General features: G+C 28.8%; 1 protein-coding gene across 5 annotated transcripts; it reads right to left on the bottom strand.

The window, feature by feature from the left end:
• Positions 1-5559: 5559 nt before the first annotated feature.
• Positions 5560-22755, bottom strand: LOC122499159 (ubiquitin carboxyl-terminal hydrolase Usp2-like). Of its 5 annotated transcripts, none has more exons than XM_043607306.1 (7): positions 22476-22605; positions 18217-18626; positions 13484-14681; positions 9819-9914; positions 7479-7828; positions 6986-7311; positions 5560-6738 (listed from the first exon to the last, which is right to left on the bottom strand). In XM_043607306.1, the coding sequence occupies exons 2-7, from the start codon at positions 18495-18497 to the stop codon at positions 6422-6424; spliced, it is 2568 nt and encodes an 855-aa protein (XP_043463241.1). In that variant the 5' UTR covers positions 18498-18626; positions 22476-22605; the 3' UTR covers positions 5560-6421. The 5 variants fall into 5 exon arrangements, with proteins under 5 accessions (XP_043463241.1, XP_043463240.1, XP_043463242.1 ...); XM_043607305.1 differs by lacking the exon at positions 22476-22605 and adding an exon at positions 22004-22331; XM_043607307.1 differs by lacking the exon at positions 18217-18626 and having other exon boundaries at positions 22476-22755.
• Between the last annotated feature and the right edge of the window lie 925 nt (positions 22756-23680).

The raw sequence follows: 23680 nt of genomic DNA on the forward strand, positions 1-23680 counted from the left end.
GCAACCTTATAGTCTTTATACCTTCTTACTTTCTTCATATATATCTATACATATACATTTACTTCTTTACTACCACCAATTCACAGTTTCTCCTGCTCTTTCCATTTCAAGTCCCTTCGTACATAAGTGTATAAACCTTTGGGCTAACATTACCCAAGAATCATGGACAAATTTGAATTTCATATACCAGGAGAATGTTGGAAAAAAGATATTTTAATAGTTCTTGTATTTTTAGTTCCTTGCTTAAGTAATCTATATATAAAAATCGTATAAGACGTATAATCGTATAATTTAAATTATGCTGTAGAATTTTAACTATACTTTTAGAACATAAATATGTAAGTAGTCCTCTATAAAAATCGTCTAAAACAAATTTAAATCATGTAAGAATTTACTACACTTTCAGTTTTTCTAAGGATATCAAATTGAGACCAAAAAGGAATCAAAACTGTTGCTTCGCAACACTTTCGATTCCTTTTTCGTCTCAATTTGATATCCTTAGAAAAACTGTGCTCTTAGAACATAAAAGTTAGTTCTAAATTTTTATTTTACCGAATATATTTTGGTAGAATTAAAATAACATTCAGAACTTATTAAATGAAGAAATTAAATGAAGTCTATGATAAATTCGAATACCAATAAATTGTTTGGTAAAAATTCTTTACTTTATAATTTATACTATATACATTCTTCTAAATATAGGACTTTTCATTAATGCACATATTTTGGGATAGAAATAGCATTAAACATAAACCACTAATGATATAATTAGTGTGAATCAGACCAGTAAAATCCCACTAATTCATCATCAGCACAATTTCACAAATTTATGAATTAACGCATTATGATTATGAAGTATATGAAATTTCACTAATTCGGATTCTGAGCTTTTTGTATACTATAATCGAATTTTTATACAGAACAAATAATTGCATTTCAAAAGTTGATAACGCTGATCAATCATTTAACTCATTCAAGTAATTTATGACTTTAATTGACAAATAAATCATCAAAGTGAATCAAACATATTTAAAGCGAATAAATATTTACTTTGGACTAACAGCCCCTAGATTAGAAACATTTTTTACTGAATCTTAGCCTTTAGGGTATTATGTTTAGTTCCAATCTTATGACTTAATTAGTTGTAGGATTGAATTAATAATTAATGAAAAAAATATAAATTAGAAATTTTTTTCACAAGTAAATACAATGGAATGATTTTGTTGCAACCTCTCCAAGAGTTTTTGTCTGATTTGTGAAAGCTTAAAAAGCAACATTTATTTTGTCAAGGAGCAAGAATCCTGTTTTTCGGAAAAAAACCCTCTATTCTCCCTTCACTAACAGCCCCGCCCTTTTTACTTATATATACAATTCAAAAAGTCTAATAGGTAAGTAAAGGGCGGTGCCAAAATGTTCGGGGTATAAAGTGAAAGAGAAATAAACGATTGAAAACCCGAAAGGGTCACCAGTTAAAGAATTCTATACTCTCTTAACGTGTAATTTACAGAAGCACATAAATATTGTTACAAAATATACCATTCAAGTTAAAAAAAGATTAATTAAATAAATAAAAACATATAAAAAACAAACTATTCCAAACATAAGAAGAAAAAACAAAAAATTTCCCAAAAATAAACTTAGATTCTAAATATTAAATTCAGTGAAACGTTCCTGAAAAAAAATTCATTAATTTGATTTAAATAACCAATACTTGATGACTATTATACCAAATTCATTCATTTATTTTCAAAATCAGTTCGAATAAATACTTGAATCAAATAATTTTTATTCAAATAAACTGTAATATACATGAAGCAATAATTTCAGTATTTTAAGCAAATATTATTTAATTCACATAAAAATTATTTCATAAAAGCATAAAACAAAAATTTTTATTTGATAATAAAAATAGATAATAAAAATACCCAAAGGTAATAGTTTATTTGAATCATATATAAATATTTTTTCAGTGTAAATGTATTTTAATTATCAAACTTAAAATATTTATTCGTTTTATAAATAAATTCTATTTCGATAAAAACAAACTTTATATCTTTCAAATAAATTTTAGATCGTTTAAATCAATTTTATTTGTGTCATATATAAAATTTTTATTTGGAGCATTAATAAATATGTTAGTATAGAGCTAGGCTCTTATTGAGATGCGAGTATATATATCTTTTATTTACTGCAAAATCAAATATTTCTCTAGGTCCAGTTATAAAAATCAGACAATTTATTTATAATTTCGAAAATGTTAAGCAAATTTAATTATTTCAATTGTATCAAATTGTATAAAATTTATTTTAAGAAAAGAATCCACTCCCTAACTTTGAATTGGTAAAAATGTTTACTAATTAAGTAACTGACTTCTTGCTTTTGATTTAGTAAATTTTACTAATAAATTAGCAGAAATTACTAATTATAAATTTATTCATTTGCTTTTCAATTAGTAAATTTTAGTAAAAAGTATAGTAATTTCTACTAATTTATTAGCAAAATTTACTAATTTAAAAGGAAAAAGTCAAAATTAATAGTAAACATTTTTACTAATTCTAATTTATGGAGAGTGTTGAGTCAATTGTCAATATAAATTAATTATTGAATCAAATACAAAATTGACTATATATTTTGAAACAAATGTTTATTTCATTCAAAAGAAGTTTAGAAAAATAATCATTTTTTGAATAAAATAAACACCTTTTTGGTAAATATGAACAACGAATCGAATAAAAATAATTTATAGTTCAATATTTAAAAATTAAATGTAATGTGCATTGATTGACTATAAAAAAAAACAAATTATAAATCAACTTAATATTTAAAAAATTTAATAAAAAAAACTTTTACTAATTAAAGCATAAATAATTTTAATATCAGCCAATTTTTGCTCCACAGACAGCTTAATTAAAAAATTTATTCTTCAATTTTCTTTAATTGTCTAATTAAAAAAATATTCTCTTAAGACTCCGAAATCCAAGATCCAAAAAAAAATTCCAAATTATTTTTTCCAACTATTTTCCCCCTTAAAAAATAAAAATTTTCCAAAAAAAGGTAAATGAAAATATTCACTAACGCCATTTTGTCGAAGGTACGCCCTTCAAAAGAACGCTTTGGTATTGGTGGTTAGTGGGACCCGGAAAAAGAAATTCGGAGACCCTCGCATTAGGAAAATAGGCTTTTGTGCAAGGGGGGACCCCAACCTATCGCAATGGAGATGCATCTATTAATTCTAGCCTAGACCCTCATTTCTATTGCAGTAACAACCCATTTTATCCCGCCACGATTCACAAAAAAGATTAATATAAAAAACAGCTTCAAAATTCCTACACTTTAGATTTTAATATGTAAACAAAGGTTTGCCAAAAAACCATTTTCATATTTATCACGTAAATGATGGAATTTTCATTCTTGAATGCCCGAATATAATCAGCAACTCATTATGCTAATTTAAAGCAGCAATATGAAAATGACTTCTCTCTTGTGTATACGTAAGAAGGTGTAAAATAATAATTAATCACAGATGTCAGTTGTATGTATATATACACAAACACAAGTAGAAAAAAGTTTTGCCTAAACTTTAGTGGTGAACCGTAATTAATTTAAAAATACTCCGTATTTAGTACAACTATCGTCTATTATTGGAAACAAAATTGAAAATATAAAGTTCAATGAACCCGTAATTTCTTATTAAAAATATCACTTCAAGAATGCGTTACTTAAAGTAACAGAATGTTTCAATTTTCATTTTTTTAATATCACTGTATTCCTTGAAGAATAATTCTATAGCGTCAATAGTAAAAAATTATAAATTTATCAAATTATTTGAATTACCAACTCTAAAGAATATTCATAAATAAAAATAAATAAAAGACAGTCTAAAAATTTAGAGTAAATAAATAATAAAGGAATGAAAATTCAAGCTTTATTTCAGTTTTCAATTCGCAAAAAAGAATTTTTCCCGACAAGTGAATCTATATTTCAATCATCATAATCTATACAAAAAATTTCTAGAATTATTTTCTTCGAGAAATAACCTTAAAATTAATAAAAATGAAATAATGATTGGTTGTTTAAAGAGAAAACCAGAGTATAATTATATGCGAAAATTTTTTATTCATTTTATGTGGGAAAAATACGGTAATTAAAATTGAAAAAAAAGTCTAGGAAAAACAAAAAAGAGACTATTGCCAAGTGCCGTCGTGGCACGAGGCGAAAGATCGAGAGAGAGAAGAGATTTGGTCAAAGTGATTTAGAGTAGTTTTACCTTCGCTTCGACAGTGGACAAAAGGTCGTCCTGCGTCCCAGGCTGCAGAGCGGCAGCAGCCAAGAGGAGGAGTTATATCCTATAGCTAGCCAACGTCAGGTCGCCGCTCCCTCCGAGATCGTTAAACTCTCATCCGTGAGCTTTCAATATCAATTGTAGAACAGCTTTTAAAATTTCATTTTCAATTCGCTTTTAAAAACCATGGAAAAAAAGAAAACAACTGCTTTATAAAACACAAATTTCTCAACGCAACTAAATTTCATGTAATTTGTTTATCAAGAAAAAAAAACCGCGAATTCATTGACGAAATGACAGAAGGATGCCTGGGAGCTAAATAGCCCTTCCGGTTGTCGCGCACACGAAGACGACGGAGCAGAGCACTCGGCAACAGTGCTTTTTTTGGAATATCGTTTTTTCCTGTTTTTTATTTTTTTTGCGAAACGCGAAAACTTCATTTCTTCCTTTGTTGCAAAAAACACCGAAAAACTACGATCGCAAAAAAAACTCTCGTCGCAGGGACATTTCACGGACGCGAGTATAAACCCTGGAGCCTCTGGTGGCGGCGGCCGGCGAGCAGACACATTCGCGAATATCGCACATGCAAAACTTCGACGATCGTCGCCGCGGATCGTCATCCTCCGCACGAACACAACAATCAAAAACACACACTTCTACTGTTTTCAACTTGAACAGACGTACTGTTCTGTTAGTTTGTGCAAATAGCACAATGGCGCCATCTGCTGTTAAATCGTTCAGTTCGAGTTTGCAAATTGACCAATCTCAGGGCCGTATCATTGCGAAATTAAACCCCGCCATTTTTCAAAAATTTCAAATAATTGCTTTTTGCTGCATAAACGATTATTTATAAATAATAAAAAGAATAAATTTTCGATTTGGATAAATTCGTAAATTTTTATAAAAGGGGGAAAATATCATTTATTACAATTATTAAAGAGTTCAAACGTATTCTAAATATTAAAAATTACTGTTCAGTGAATTTATTACTACTATTATTAATAACTGATTATTAATAATAAATTACACATGTACTACAATAAAATATTATTAATAGCGAGAGAAATAGGAATAAAATGAGTTTGATTCACAAAAAAAGGAGGTGGAAAAATGTAAAAATTCACTTTCGTATTTCTCAATTAATTTTTGTTACTTTTATTGGTATTTTTAATAATATAATAATATAGATGTGTTTGTGTATAATATATATTTATATGTATATTTATGTATATATCCTGTCCTTCAATATCGAATATATTAATATTTGTTTCTTTTTCTTTCCATAAATTAAATAAATAGCTCTTGATTGTGACAATAAATATTTTACAAAAGACAAATAAAGTAAAATGTAAATTTAATTCTAGCAAGACATTGTTTTACAACTCTTGAGGATTTTTTTCTCTTTTTTCTCAACTTTTTTTTTTAAACCACCATTTTTAAATGATTTTATATATTTATATTTATATACTCAAGAGTTTTTTGCGACAAAAAACTAAATTATTTTTTTATCGTGTGTGTATGAGTGTGAACAACAATCAAGCTAGATTAGTACTAGATTTTTTTTCCTTTTGCTAATTGTACAATTAATTATTCTTTTATAAAAAGAAATTCGATGAAAAAAGTCTTATAAAATAAACTCTCAAAGCATGATTTTTCCCATTTTCTTGTTTTTTTCACACTAAAAATTGATGACAAGATTCTAAATTCCTATCCCTCTTTGTAAAAACGAATAAATTTTGCAAAAAAAATACACGCGAAACTCACACTTGAAACGATAGAATTTCGTGCGATTTTAAATGAATATAATCTCGAGTAGAATCAAAGGTAGATTTTAAATGTAAAAAGAAATGCAGCCTCCCTCGTGTCCTCTTCCTCGAGATAATTAAAAATTTGTCAATAAATTGGAATGGAGTTTTAAAAAAAAATAAAGTTATTTAGATAAAATTTGCATGATTGTCGTTAACGTAAAAGTTGCTTTTGCAACGATTCGTTCACGTTTAGTCATTTTTTTTTTTTTTAATGAAAACAAAGCAATGTAAAAATAATAATCGCACGATAAAAATTGTTTGTTGATTGAATCGAGGGTTTTCCAAGAGGCAAGTTGGTTGGTTTGTTTGTGTTACTAGACGAGGCGTGAGGTTACAAATGAGAACTGTGAGGCTGCTGTTCGTAAAATAGCACGTACGCTTCGCTAGAAACAACTGACTGCACCGACACCGACGATACTCGACTGTCATTGTACTCGTGCCATTCTCCTGAGTATGGATGTTTACAATAAGCCGTGTAGTGGCCCGAGTATGTTGTACCCGAATGATTCGCGACTCCATACAAGTTATACGTGCAACCTTGAACTCTCGGTGTGGCAAAGGCACTCAGGTCCAAACCCGTTAATGGAAAGTCCACCAGTACGTTCAATTTCCTGCGGAATCGTTCCATCGGCGAGAAACGCTTTAAATCTAATCATCAACGTTAAGGAAAAATTCGATTCACACTAAAATCAAAATAACACAAATCTCTTAATAATTTTCGATTTTACATATTTTATGAGTAAACAGTTTTGTGCTTTTTTTCTTTTTCTGAAATTCTAATTAGACTGTTTTTAATTTTAATAACCATAATTTTTTAAATTTTTAATTAACATAAAATTGAAACAATTGAAATTATAAAGATCGAAATATGATAAAAAATTGTGAAAAAGGATACGAATAACCAAGATTTTCGGGAACTTTTGAATGCTAAAGCTCTTGGTACACTTTCTTCTCATCTGGCACTTGGAACATGTTGGTTTCTCGTCACCGTCGAGCACTTCCTCGCGAGTAAAATGTTCGAGACATTGACTGAGTTTCACAGTACTGCTCCTCGATGGAATGGGAAGGCTCAGATCCCAAAATGGATCCAACGTTACTGAGACATGATCACAGGATGTGCATCGCAAAGATGATCTCAACTGACCGACAAAAACATCGACAATCGTACTGTCCTCACTGCGAAGATATCGTTTCCAACTCTCCGTTGCTTTCTGACTGTCCCTATATTTCCAAACAAAAAAATTCTTATGAACACACTGGAATAAATACAAACAAATACATAAATATTAAACCCAATAGAAATAAATATTAATCGTAACAAAAATAAATATTAAACTTAAAAATAAATACAGAATATTTGAGTTATTTAGTATAAAAAGGCGACTTACGAATAGTGATCGGGAATATCGGTGTGAATTGGTTGTGGTTTGACTTTAACTCGATTAACGTCCTCATGAAGTCCTTCCAATAAATACCTAAGAAACTCTTGAGCGTCCTGTTGACTGTAGCCCATGAAACGTGGTGCGAATTTTTGTATTTGAGATTTAAAAGCAGTCGTATTCACCACATCGCCACCAATCTCCCATAATTCGTGAGTAACTTGACTGAATGCCTTAATGAGTCCACCCTTCATACTCGATGTTGTCGTGTTTATATCTGGCAAGTATTGCTCGTTGAGCAAATACTCCAGCAATGGTCTCGTATTGCTTAAACATTGAATCACGCTGTTCATGAAACACTGAAAGCATCAATTTCATCAGACAATTTAATTTCAATCGAGAAAAATCATTTGACAAATTAATTACATAATTGAAAAATAACTCAAAAATTAGTAATAACGAACAAAAAGTAAGGTTGTCATCACAGAAATTTTATTTTATTTTTTCCTCACTTTTCTCTGATTTCCAGACAGAACTTTGACTTTTTCCCTGATTTTACTAAAATTCTTCTCTAATTCAACTATAGTTAAATTTTTTTTAAAAAGTTCCTTAAAAATTCCATTATTTATTTAAAGCAAAAGAAAATTTACCTAAAATATTTTTTCTAAAATCCACATTTCTACAATTTAATTTCATGAAATTTTAAAAATTCGAAAAATTTTCAATTAAATATATATTTAAATATTCAAAAATACAACTAATTTCAAAAACATTTGATTAAAAATATTTCAAAAAACTAACTTCTTTAGAATTTATATTAAAATTTATTAAAAATTTTTAAAATTGAATTTGAATATTTTTGAAATCCAATCTATATATATGTTAATAATATATTAGTAATATTAATTTAACATTCTAAAATACAAAAATAGCTGCTTATAAATTATTGTAAAAAAGCTAATTAATAATACATACTTTATTTATTTTAATTTCTTTCAATTGAATTCTTATAAGAGAAATTTTATAAAAATTGTATTGAAAATAATTAAATTTCTGCAAAGAATTTTAATAAAATTCAATTTGTTTATATTTTAAATCTGAAATTATACAAAAATCGAATTTAGTTTTCTAATAAATTCAAGAAACTGAAAAAATTAAATTCTTTCGTGGACTTTTTTTGAAAATATGTAATTGAATTTTTGCAACGAATTTTACTATTTATAAATATAATTGAATTGTTTCGAAGGATTTATTAAAATTTTAGAAAATAATTGAATTTTTTCGAAAAATATTATTTAAAATTAAAAATAAATTGAATTCTTTCATGAAATGTTATTAAAATTGTATTAAAAATAATTAAATTTTTACAAAGAATTTTACTATTTTATAAATAAAATTGAATTTTTTCGAATAATTTATTAAAATTTTATAAAATAATTGAATTTTTTTGCAAAGAATTTTACTATTTTATAAACACAATTGAATTGTTTCGAATAATTTATTAAAAATTTAGAAAATTAATTCTTTTGAAATATTTTATAACGAATTCAAAAAAAAAATTGAATTGTTTCGAATAATTTATTAAAAATTTAGAAAATTAATTCTTTTGAAATATTTTATAACGAATTCAAAAAAAAAATTGAATTCTTTTGTGAAATTTTTTTGAAAATAATTGAATTTTTGGAAAGATTTTACTATTTAAAAAAATAATTAAATTGATTCGAAGGATTTATTTAAATTTTGTTTAAAAATAATTGAATTTTTCCAAAAAATGTTACTATTTATAAAAATAATTGAATTCTTATGAAGAATGTTATTATTTATGAAAATAATTGAATTCTTGTGAAGAATTTTATTAAAATTTTTGAAATTAATAAACAAGAATAATTAATTAGTAAGTTAGTTAATAATTGAATTACATATTTTAAGTTTGAATCCGAAATTATTCAAAAATTCATATTTGAAAATAGAAAATTTTGTAATTTGCGTAATAATAATAAATTAAATATCACGTTTTGCGCGCTAGTGCCCGTAACATTTGCTAGTAATACAATAAAAATAAAATTATAATATTTTTTATAATAAAAATATAATACAATTGAATTGAATTTCTTTCAAAGAAAAAAGGAAAAAAAGTGTTATTTTTAAAAAATAGGTTTTTTATATTCGCCACTCGTTACTCATTTGTATTCACTAAAGTCTCTGCGATAGAGCACCAGTTTTAAGACTCAGACGTATTTTTTTTCAAAGATCCAATTGTCCATATATTATTGGCAGAGGATATTGAATGCAGTTCGATATATAAATAGAGAGAATCCGTGTGTAATGAGTCGCGAATGAATAACTCACCGTATTTCCAATGTTTCGCAGGCCATTTAGACCACATCGTTCGTCCCGATGGGCTTGATGTCGATTACGAATTCCCCTCGCTACTGTACTCTCCTCCTAAAAGAAAAACAAAATTCACTTATTAATTTTCAGTAACATTTTCTTCTCTCTTTAGAAGAGAATAGTCTTTCTTTATTAGTCTTTAAGAGAGTATAATTATTTTTTATTTTTCAATCAAAAATCCATTCTATGTTTTCAATTGCCTTTCTCAGCGTTAGAAACATATTTAATTTTAAATTGTCGAGAATTAATCGCATAAAATTCGAAATTCGACGATTTCCGCAGTCCTGAAAACTTGTAATTTAATCTGTCCTGTATAGTTAGAATTTTGTCTTGTCATTTGGGGGGAATTTTTGATAAACAAACTAATCTAAAGCACACAATTTTTCTAAAAAATATTAGTCACTATAACAAAAATCAAAAACTAATTTTTATTATCAAAAAATTAGAAAATTTAATTAACGAATAAAGGCAAAAAAGAAAAATGAATGAAGAAAATTGGTGAATAAATAATAAGTGTAAAAATAAAATAAAGGATTAATTTGACTAAAAATGATAAAAATAAGAGCATTAAAAAAAATGCAAATTCAGAAAACTTGTACATATTTCGAGTCGATTGTGAAGAAAGATTCCCAATTTTTCCGACAAATATAACAAAGAAATGACTTTGCAAAATTGGAAGGCCTCACCTTGATACGTAATGATTGTTGGTCAACGGCACGTATCCGAGGAGGCGATGAATAATCAACTCTTGCACATTGGATGTCAGGGGCGATGTGTTTTTGGGTCACTAAGGGTGTCACGATCCCGAGAAAAAATGCATAAGCAAAACAGAGAGCAGCTGCAGTCCACGCGAACCACAACCCCCAGCCTAATACTTGCCAAGCCAGTTTATCTTTCACTCTCGACTAACAGACCTCAAACGAAATTGAAACCAATTTTCTTTTCTCCATGGAAAAAAAACCATATCACTATTGTGGAAAATAAATTTAATTTTTCACTCAATTTCCCTCTACTTGAAAAGAAAATGAACCATTTAAATTAAAAAAACAATCAACGGAATTATCATTGGGTTGTTAAAAATAGAAATTCAAATGTTGCTTCACAGTATTAATAAAAGACGAGAGCTAAATAAAGACTTTTTTTTAATGAGATCACACTTGTGTGTCAAATTAATTCCAGACTTTAAATTTAATTTTTAATTATTTAATTTATAATTTTAATAAGAAATAAATTATAGAAAATAATTATAGCAAATAAATAACTTGGTTATTAATAAATAAATAAAAGAAATAATTATTAAGTGAGAAAAATAAAATTAATAACCAGATGATGATTAATCAGAATAGATATTTCACTTTAGGAAAAAATATTGGAAAAGTTTTTTTTTCCAACTTTAGATGACAGAAGGTATTTGAGTTTTTTTCACTAGAGAGAATCCACACGATTGAAGGAACGGATTATCGCACTTTACAGGTTCCTTCCAGAATTGAGAGGGACAATTTTTCTTTTTCTTCATCCGACAATTAAATTGCCTAGACGAAATGAATCGATTTTCTTTCCTCCTGAACTTTCTTTTGAGAAAGTAAATATATATAATTATATTTATATATATATTTTGAAATTAATTTCGAAACTGGTGCAAGACAAATTTTCCAAACGGGAGTTTTAGGAACGTCGCGCTGATGTTCTATTAATAAAGGCATCTGCTGCTCGCCACTCAAGATACTTGTGTCGTGAAAGAAATTGTGAACGAATTTCGTAATAAGAAAAACAAAGAATTGTAATCTTCCTAAAAAGAAAAATTCAGTGTTAATAAGAAAAAAATTACTAAAAAATAATTACACAATCGAGACTCTTTTTTAAGTACAAGTTTTCTGTGGAATAAAAATAGAAGCAAATGCTTCTTTTCTTTGAGTCACATTTCTAAGTATTATTATTGAAAGCCGTTAATATTAGAAAACAATTAGAAAAAAAATACACTCACACACTCGAGATACTCACAGTTGATTGTAATATTTCTCTTTCCAATGACGATTGTTTCACAGGAAATCCCGAGTTTTCGCTCGTCGATGGATAGCACAACATTATTTACAAATTTTTTTTCTTTCTTACACTTACAAACTTATTATTCACTTCAATTTTCAGAAACTTATTCAAAATATATTTACAGAAATTAATAGAAAAAAATTTATTTTACAAATTTTTAAATATTTGAATTCGGTACTTTTTTTCTCTTTTGAATTTACAAGTAAATTTCCAGTCACTGATGAAATTCAAGATCATTTAGAAGAGGGAAAAATTTTCAAAACGAGAGAATAAAATTTAACACTTGAAATTATTTTTCATTCGTAAAATAATTAACAGCACTCAATGCACAATAACAAAAAAAAAAGGAAAAAAAAACTGCTTTAAAATTTATTTAGCGAATTGCAGAGAAAATTTTTTTTTTCACGTATAATGGAATGTTAACCGCGTTACCGATCAGCTTATGTGAAAGCTCTCCTCGACAAAATACGACTCGACATTGATTGCCAGAATTTCCCACGCGTCGTCGAGACTTTTTGGCAACTAACAAAAAGCATCGTTCAGACAGATATTTTTCTCAACTCACAAAAGATGAAAAAAAAAAAAATTGTGAAAAAAACAACTCTTGATTACTAAAACATTATCACAAGTTTTATGAAAATTTATCGCAAAATTATTTGCCCCAAAGAATGTGTAAATTCCGTGATTTTTTCATTTTTATCGAATGAAAATTTTTTGGTTTTTATAGCGAAAAACAAGTTATATAAAACTTTAAAGTTACATTCCATTAATTACTATTAAAAATTGTTTATTTCGAGGAAACAAAAAGAAAACCAATAATAAAACAAATTAAAAAATTTTTTTGGAACTTTATGCCAATTTCCTTTTTACCAAGTTCCATTTAAATTAACACTCTCTCAAGTGCTCCAAAAAATAAAAATGGAATTGCACATTTTGAAAATTTAATGAAAAAAAAATGTTTTCTCTCAATTTTAAGATAATAATTTTTATGACCTTGAATTTCTAACCCAGTTTCTGGTATAAATCGGAGCGAATACGATTGTCAGAATTTCAAATTCCTTTCTGATTTATGAATAGATATGATTCATATTAATTTATTTTTATTCATTAGTTATTTTGCATAGTAAGGAGATGAAAGTTTACAGTCTTGAAATTTGTTTCTTTTGTCTATAAGAGATTTTTTAATGCTATTATATTGAATAATTTATTACTTCACTTTTAATAATTAATTCAGAAAAGTTTGAAAATTTATTTTTAGTTCTTTTTATTTAATTTAATTATTTATAAATAATTATATTTCTCTGTGAAGAAAAATAGAAAAGTTTGAAAATTTAATAAATGAGGAAAGAAATTTGAAAGTCTAGAAAAATGTGATACAATTACAAAAATGAAGAAATGAGAAGAAAGAAAAATAAAAAAGGGTGCATTTAAATAAATGCATTTGAGTAGAAATAAACTTTCGAACCAGTAAATTTTCATCTCACAGCAAAATTATTGAACACTATTTTTAATCCATCGATGATCGAAAACTCGGGTTTTTTCATTTTTTGTTGAAAAAAAAATTGAAGACCACTCACGATTTGTTCGTTAACGTCCCTAAGGTTGTTGCTCTGCCATGTTCCAGAGGTGGTGGTATTTGCAGACGACGAGGTAGCAGTGTCATTGTTGGAATTAACCGAACTTGAAAAAAGATCAGCTCTCCTGGACGTGGAGGGCATTAGGGACGGATCATCACTGTATGTTCCAAGTGTTGGTCTCTCATTGACTCCATTCTGCAGAAGCCCCTCGGCAAATGTGTTTCGCGTCTTGAAAAATGGATCTTCGTCGAATGGATCGTCATCGTCGTCCTCGTCATCATCATCCGACACTGCTTTAATTTCTCCAGCCAGCCTTGTTGATGACGAGGGAGAGGAGGAGGACGACGGCGAAGAATCTTGTGTCACCTGATCAATAATTCGAATCGAATCGCCGCCTTGGACTTTGATGAGAATTTTTCCCTCGCGATAGCGAGCATTATTGTTAGTTAGCAGCTCCGTGTTATCGAGGTTAGTGGGAAAATTAGAGAGCGGATCAAGGTTCGTGCCAATCAATCCTCCGCCACCGCCGCGATCACTGGCTGATGATGCTCCGGAGGTTGTCGGCGGATGCTGTACTATCGCCGACGAGTCCTTGACGAGCTTATCCTCCTCGTGATCGACGCGGCGTTTTGGATTGTCCTCGTGATTATTATTATTGTTACTATTATTACTATTGTTACTAAAACAGGCGGGCCTGTCAATAATGTCTTTGTCGTTCTCGTCGTTGGTATTATTGTTCCGTTGATCGTTGACTGTTACCTCGGCGGGCGCCGTGGCGCTATCATTTTGCGCATGACTGGTGAGCACGGTGGTTGCTAGTGGTGGTCGCCGCTTGTGAAGAGATGAGTATCGTGACGGGGTCACGGACGTCGAGGTGGAGGAGGTGGACGACGCCGACGACGAGGCTGAAGAGGACGAAGACTCCTGTCGCTGGTCACGGCGAAGATCACTCACAATATTGCTGTAGTCCTCACCACCGAGGAGATCGAGATACGTCGACGAACTCGAGCGCCAGGGCGATGTGCATCGCGACTTTATCGACGACGAGTATTTACTGGACAGCCGGTCGACGACTGACGGTCCACTGCTGCTCTGGCTACCGCTACTGTGACCGTTGCGATGATCTCTCGTCAAACTCGATGTACTCAGATATTTGCTGCTGGATCCAATGCCCGAGTCTGTCGCCGATGAGACTGACCTGCGAACAACCCAATACGAAATGAGAGCATGGCTACGACTATAACACTGGGACATTCGCCAAGGGCCTTTCAAAAAAAAGAATATTACGCAATAATCCCGCCGCGCATTAATTTCAAAAATCCATCGGAAAATCACCGAATTTACACTGTAATAAAGCGCGTTATGCAGTAAATATTTTCCCGGCCTTGAAAAAACAGAAACTGCCTTTAAACAAAGGAGTTGCGTTTGCCAAATACAAACGAAAGCTACTTCACGGAATTTTTTTCCCTACCAAATATTGAAAAACTCCACAAGTACGAAAACTTTTCTTACATATTCAAAGAAAAATTATTTTTTAACAATAAAAAAAATCCTTTCTCTAAAAAAACAAAATTAAAATAGAATTACAAATTACAAATTTTGTCCCAACATTTTTGTTTTTACAAATTTCAATAATTCCTTTTTGCAATAAAAATAATTCTTCGAAAGCACGTGAACGAAAATCAACTCGCACGTAAAATAACGAAAACGAAATTAATTTACGGTCTTTGCCAGTTCAGAGCTCAAGGTTCGCATCTAGTGTTACGATTATGAAATGAATATGCGCTTATTTAACGGCCATTGCAAAACGAAGTCTACTCCAAAGAACACGTGTCTTGTGTGATTACAGCGAGATCCTTATCAAAGCAAACGTCATTTAAAATCTTATTACACTGTGTGTTGACCGATAAAAAAAATTTAACATCAAACATTTTCATTTTAATTCAAGACATTCCACACGAAAAAAAAATTCTCTTCACTTCACACTTTTTTAATACTCACAAAAACAAAGCAATTCGAAATTAAATTAATTAATTAGTAGAAATTAATTAGGTAACACAGAATAATAATTAATTAATAAAGAATAATTAACAAAAAAATTTTATAAACAAAAATGGAAGTAACAAAAAATTGTAATAACAAAAAAAGTAGTAACAAAAAATTGTAATAACAAAAATGGCAGTAACAAAAAATTAAAACAACAAAAATTTTACCTAATAGACTAAAAATTACAATTAACAAAAAATTAAAAATGGAATTTGTTTAACCAAAAAATTTTTTTTGTCAATATAATATTGCTGTGTTAAGACAGTGAAAATGTAAAAATTTGGGGAATTTCTATTATGAGAATTATTGTGAAGATTTTTTTTAGAACCTCGTTGTACTTAAACTTGTTTCACTTAAATGCCATTGACAGTAAAAGGATCATCGTTGACCTCAACTCAAGAGAGTGAGTGAGAGAGAGAGCTTAATATATTTAGGGAACCAGTTACAGTGGGCTGCTGCCTAAAATGTAGTTCTCTAGTTATAACTATATGGACCACAGAATAGAATAGACATTTAAGTGCCGAACCACATAGTGGCTGCATAATTGGATTATTCTTGAAGGCATACAATAGATTATTTAGAGTTTCTTAGAAGCCTCATTCAAACTTTTACAATCTGACAATGAATTAATTCTTGATCATTTTAATCAAAATACTATAAATTCTATATAACGTAGCGAAATTCATCTCTTTCAAAACAAAAAGGAAATTATATTTACGGAAAATTTCATAACTGACGATAATAATTATTGTGTAATAATAATAACACAGTAGTGATAAATAAAGATTGTTTTATAAATAAAAGAATTATACAAAAAAATAATAACAAAAATATTGAGGAAATATTTTAATGAGAAATATTTTCACAAATAGAGGTAAAAATAAAGAAAAGAACATTTTCTATTGATCTGCAATTTTTCTCTTGGACAAAATATATTTTTTTCAAAGGCAAAAATGCATTTTTAAAATCACTTTGAAAATTGTTTCATCTATAGAAAATGATAATTACTTATTACCCATGTGCATAAAATTAAAAAATTGATTGCTCTTTAAAGACAGTGGACAAACTGGTTTGCCAGAATTGCTCAAGTCCAAGCAAAGAGTTAAACTATTAAAAGTCAAGAGAAGGAAAACGTTTTTCAACCATAAATGGTTTCAAGTATCAGGGTCAACTCTGAAATCCTTTCCACTTCATATATATCATATTTTATTTGAAAGAACAATTTCTTTTTTCTCAAAAACGTTTCAAAAATTCTCAGGCATTTTTTCAATTATCAGCATTGTAATAATTATTTTGTAATATTACAAAATAAAAATAAAATAAAAATATATTGCAAAATAAAATAGTAAAAATATATTAAATTAGTTTGCAATTTATTTCAATTTAACTGAGAAAAATAAAAACTGAAATAAAATAATTGCGAAAAAAAATAAATAAAAATAAAATATCTGAGAAAAATAAAAAAAGAAATAAATAAAAATAAAATATCAGAGAAAAATAAAAAAAGAAATAAATAAAAATAAAATATCTGGAAAAATAAAAAAGATAAAAATTTAATTTTTCCGATTTTATACACGAATCGAAGTTTCTTTTTCAAAAAATCAATTGAAATTGCAGAGATTATTTCTCATTATGTAAGTAAATAAATTACGTTAGTGTTGACAACAAAGGTAATTAGACATAGAAATTCATTAAATCCACAATGATTGTTAATTAACCTTTATAATTATTCTCTTTATAAAGGAGAGCAAATCTCATTCAAAAAATACGAATGAAACACGAAAACATGCAACGATTTTCTATTTTGTTTTTTTTTTGTTTTTTTTTTTTTTTTTGTTTTGGAAATGATCCAGATTAATAAATCGAAATTCTAATCTAATGTAATGGTCAGTGGACAAAATACAAAAATGAATTCACTCGCACAAACAGATAAAAAAGGAACGTCAGCAGAAAAACGAAAAATTTTGCGAAAACTCTCGTGAATTAAATAGAGAGAGAGAGAGTTGGAGAGAGATAGAGAGAAGTGTGTGCAAGAAATCTTCCAATGATTCAGCAAACATAAATTAAATTGAAAAAGCTGGTGAAAATTAATTTTCTGCTAAAAATGAGGTCATATTTGAGAACAAAAAAAAAATAAAACAAAATGTATTCGTTAATGGAAAAAATCACGTAAAAGAGTTTAAATTGTTAAAAATATAACAGGAGACAAAAAAAGTCCTTTTGATATTCATGGTAAATTTTGTTTTCAAATTCAATGTTTTTTTTGTAAAATCACTTCATTACGTTCGTATTATAAATTTAATTATATGTAGTCTAATGATAATGATTAAAATTTGATTAAAATTTGAAAACGATTAAAAACTAAATGGTAGTTACTTTTTAACTTAATTAACATTTGGTTAATTAATTTTTTAGTACATGAAAAATTTACCATTAGAATCTCAAAAGTTGAATGACAAAAAAATAGCTTACATCTTGGAATGAATAAAAAATAAAAGGAAAAATAAAAAACAATTATTAAAAAACAAAAAGGCTCGAGAAGGCGAAAGGTTAATTAATCGACAATTCGATTGCATGATGAAAAAAGAAAAAAAACTTGAAGAAAAGAATTGCGAAGCCATCAAAAGCGTGCTGTTACTTTTGCTTGGGGTGAATTTTTGTTTGTTTATAAAGTCAACCTCTCTCACCTTGCAGGTGAACAGATAGACCTTCCGGACAAGTAGTTAATTCGAGATGTGCCCAATGGCTTCGAGTAACTGCCAGTGGTACGATCGAGAATCGAGGAGGTTGTCGATGAAGGTCTATAGGTATTATATTTTGACGTCGAACTGCCGATCCTCGATGAGGTGGTCGAGCCGCCAACAGTTCCGGAATATCGTCTTGAGATGCTTGGCGATAATGGTGCCATGGGACTTGTACTGTACGAAACTGCAACTGTACCCGAGTATGATCCCTGATGAAATGGCATTTTGATCTTTTTTCCCAATTTTTTTTTTTTTTTTTTTTTATACTTTTCAGACAGTCGAGAGCCTCTCTCCTATAGAGTCTCCCCTGTTGCCCGTCTCCTCTATCACACTTCCGATTTTCTTATCAGTTTCTAGACACCCAACGAGGGCAGAAAGAAAAGAATCATTGTTACACTGATCCATCAAGGGCAGAATAAGGAGTTTTAGATTGAATGGCTTCTTCAAAATCAGATTTTTCAAGGGTGACACGCAAAATTTATCAGCTGACTATAGATTATCTAATATCGAACCCTGAGATTTGTCATTCTATTCCGTATATACGAAATAAACTTCGACTATAATCCAAAAGTTTCCACTGAAGAATTTTTCGAAAACTATCAATTCTAAACCATACTAGTGGTGAAAATAGAAAATATTTTTCCGGATGTTTGGAAAAAATATGAGAAAAAATCTGAAACAAGTAAGAATATATAGAGACAAAAATATAGGAGTAGGTATACTATTTTAAAAAATGAAATCTGATATCTCTGATGAGAGCGCGAAAAACGTGACATTTCCTTTCTCTTTTTAAAAATATAATAAAAATTGTGAAATCAAGTTTTCTTTTTTTCATCTTAAAAGATTTTGAGACTTTTATGCAAAGCAGTTTCTGAGCCATCCAGCTTCAATCATCTTTTTGATACTAGTTTATATGATAATAACGCAAACCAGGCGGAAACTCGACTTCATCCTGCAAAATGCTCATTTTACACCCACACTTTTCACCCCTAAGTGACTTTAATTGTTCGAGGCAGCTGAAAAATACGTTCTCGTTAAAATTTACACTCCAATTTATTCTAACATAGCCACACTTCAGTTGATTCAAGAATTTACCTTTTTTTTCAATCAACATTTTGTTTTTTTTATCGACAGATTTTTTTTCAATTAAACTAAAATAATAAAACAAATAAAACAAAAAATGAAAATAATTAAAAATAAACAATAATAAATATAAATAAATAATAATAAATAAAAATAAATATAAATAAATAATTAAATAAAACGAAAATAAAAGTGAATAGAAAAATTTTTTTAAGCAAATAAGATTATAAACTTCTAAAAATTTTATTTTTACTGTAGAGAACAAAATAAAAAAAAACAAACAAACAAAATTTACTCGTAATGTTATAAGTAATCTCTATTATTAAATAAATTTAATGAAACAATAAAAAATAAACGAGAGGCGAACACAGTATTTGCTCACGATTACACTTCCGTAATAATCAACTTCCGCATTTACTGTTATGACTTCAATATTACAAGTCAGCTCCGACTTTGAAGATTTAAAAAAATCATATAATTGTTAATTAAATAAATAATTATTTCCTTGTTTGATTGAAAAATACGATTTTCCCAAAAAATATGTCGTGTAAAAATAAAAATAAAACAAATTTCAATTTAATTTTTATAAACAAAACAAAAAATTGCAAAATATGAACCAAATTTGATTATTACTAACAACTTTGATAAATAGTCGATAAATTTATAAATAAAAAAAGGAAAAGGTACAAAAAGTATGTTTCGAAATCGAACGAAGAAAATGAAAAAAAAATTACTTAAATAATAAAAATTGGAAAATTAATAAATAAATATAAAAAAGTAAAAATTCTCAACTAAAGTGAAATTCAGTGCAACAGGAAAATAAATCGAAAACTAGAACGAATTTCTATAAAATTGTCCTGTTTTATAAACGCAAACAGATAAACAGAAAACCGAGTCCCTACATCTATAGTTCGATGCAGATGTACGATAAACGTCAATAACACAATATTGCATAACGTCATTATATTAATTGTTAAAGTAAAGTTATGCAACAAAATTTTCAATGTGTGATTCTATTAACCTCAAAATTGCATCTACAACAACTCAATAAAATTTAATCTCATTTTTTCCCTAAATATGTATTATACACTGAAACATAATAAGTTCCCAAGTTCAGAAGGAAGAAATTCACAATTCAGAGATAACTGGATTCACTTATCGATCGACACAGAAAGGAAACTACTCCGTAACTCTCGTGTGTATACAAACAAATTTTCTAATAGAATTTTCCTGACCTTATTAAAAAAGAAAAAGCAACAACAAAATAACAGAGTTCTCACGAGAATGTTCTCAATTAAGATTTGTCTGATAAATTCCAATTAATACCTGTCTAATTAAACTGAAATTCAATTTTTTTTTCATTCAATCTTACAAATTGAATTAAAATTTAAAAAAAAAATTATCACTTACATCATATACTGCTCCAAATGATTAGATATACGAATTTTTTTTACGCAACTGCCAATAAATTCTTTCGATAATAGCATTTTTTTTTACGAAAATCGTTTCTAATATACGAAAGCGAAATTTAATCTTCTAAAAACTCGAGGGTTTCTCCTATACACACACTACATGAAAAATTGATTTATTGCAAGATAGTAAATTTCTCGGCCTTTAAAAACTTTTATAACGGATTGTAATTGCCATTTTGACCTTGAGTACCACGAAAAATATTTTTTATAAAGCAAAAAAAAAAAACGATGACAAAGTAAATCAGAATGTGGAAACTTTTTTTTCAATGCCTTCTCTCAAGTGAAATAAACATTTTTGTATTCAAGTATAAAAAATTCTGCGGAAGGACGAAGGTGTGCAAATCCCCATAAGTCACTTGAATGATTTCATTATTTAAAAATACACACTTGAAATAATTACCTCACTTTAAAACTTCGTATTTTCATTTCATCTAAAATGTATTTCTTCATATTCGAAAATTATCAATATCCTCATAAAGATTGATGTTTTACACAACTTTTTTTCCTTTTTTTAATTATTATTTGGGCAAAAAACACTGGAATGTAAAATATCGAATTTTGCACAAAAACTTAATTTTCACACACAGACACTTTTTTCGCAATGCGACAAATTCGATGGAGAATTTTTCGCTTCAAAAAGCGACAGAATATAATCGAATTTGGCTCGAGGAAGTTGAGAGAGAGCCGAAACAAAAATAACACCGTCTCAAGCACACCCGAAAAATCTCAATGGACTACTACTACTGGGGTAGATCGTCGATCGATGACATTCACTGATGGCGATATATTACAAACATGGAAACGAAACGTGACACCTTTCACATTCCTTCAGCAGTAAAACGCGCACGTGGAACTCACGATTGATGGTAAAACTGTAGTACTTTCAATTGCCCTATTCAACTTTCCCAACTCAAGGGGAATTTATGACACACCAAAAGGGAGAGACAAACGCAACACACGATATTTAAAAATAATTTTCCAAAAGAAAAAATAACTTCTTTTTCACAATCATTGAATTGATCCTAGTAGATAAGGAGCACTACAGAAACTACATAGTAATCCAGAAACTTCTTCCAAAATGCTTATGCCAGCACAATTCTCCCCTCTAACCTGTACGCCCACTATTTAAAAATCCTCAAAGCTCCTGCTTTTTAGAAAGAATTAAAAATACTCACTGTCCGTTAGGCAAGACCCTCATAAGAAGAATTTGAATAACTTTTTTCACACACAAAACGTATTTTCAAATTTGGAAATCATTTTTCAAGAGCATTTGAGAGTAAATTTCATGAGATGACTTCGTTGTCATGGAGAGCAGTATAATATACTAGAATTTAGATAATAGTGACATAATTTCAATTTTTTGTTATCTTTCTTCTTCTTCTCTCTTCAGAACACTTCAGAATGTCGAAAAAGGTGTTTGAAGAGAGTTGTGAATCCTTATATCGATTAGGGCAACTCGTTTGTACGGGGACAATTTCACTCCTTCACAGAATGCACACACACACGCACACATTTGACCAAAGAAAAAATAAATGTAACACAGTTTTCAAGTGAGTACATACTCAACTGTTACTGCATGTGTATATCGACAGAACTGCGGAATTCATGTTAACTATAATGAGTCGTCATTCAACCCGGCATAATTACCTTTCTCGGCAATGCTCGAAGTCCTTCACAATTTGCGGGACTATGAGATTATTCTTCACTGACTTGTTACCAATAACGTGCATGCAAACAATATGGCTGTTACAAGGTTGCCGATTTCTCTGTTGATTCTGCTGACCATTTAACATTCTGCGCTAGCGCAGAAAAAAAATATTATTCAGATTGTTTCAAACGTATAATATTCTCTCTCAAATATATATTTTCTCTACACGTTAATAAACAGATTACTACCACAGTTTAACTTTAATGATTGAGAACAGAACTGAAAACAGTCGTTTGTGAGAGTTGAAAGTAATGACTAGTGGTTTGAGTGAAGAATTACTTGTAAATCTTGCCACTTGTACGAGCGCTACTGTCTCAAAGTACGCAGTTTATTAAGGCCTATTCACACTGACAATCTAAAGTTGTAAGGAAACCTTCTAAAACGATAAATTTCTATAAATTTCTAGAAACAGAAAAGAAAATTAAAAATAAAAATGAAATTCCTGAAACAAAAGAATAAGGCTACGTCTACAACAGAAAAAATGTGTAGAAAATTGTGTAATGTAATTTGCCCCTGACAGTTGGCAATGCCAAAAACAATACACATTACACAAAAAATTACCCATTTTTCTACTTATTATTTTTTTCTATTGTAGACGCAGCCTTAAGGCTGCGTCTACAACAGAAAAAATAATAAGTAGAAAAATGGGTAATTTTTTGTGTAATTGCCCCTGACAGTTGTCAATGCCAAAAACAATACACATTACACTACAAATTACACATTATTTTTTTCTATTGTAGACGCAGCCTAAAATTAAACACAAAATAAATGTATACACAGAAAAGGATACATCGTAGATATTAATTTTCTGAAACAAACGAATAAGAATTAAACACAAAATAATTGTTACTCAAAAATGATACATCGTAGATAATTAAACTGAAACAAACAAGTAAATATTAAGCACAAAATAAATTAAATACATATTCAACAAAATAGTAAACAAAAGGATACATCGTAGAAAAAATATTCCTGAAACAGATTAATACAAACAAAACATGGAAATTATTAATTTAAATTTTTTTCTGAAATATTTAAAACTGCATTTAATTATTAAGAAAATACTTATCTTTTTTTTCTACAATCACAATCTCTTGATAAACTCTTTTTTGCACTTTTAATTTTCCTTTAACTTGAATCACTT

Source organism: Leptopilina heterotoma, unplaced genomic scaffold (assembly GCF_015476425.1).
Source record: "Leptopilina heterotoma isolate Lh14 unplaced genomic scaffold, ASM1547642v1 Lhet_166, whole genome shotgun sequence".
Lineage (NCBI taxonomy): Eukaryota > Metazoa > Arthropoda > Insecta > Hymenoptera > Figitidae > Leptopilina > Leptopilina heterotoma.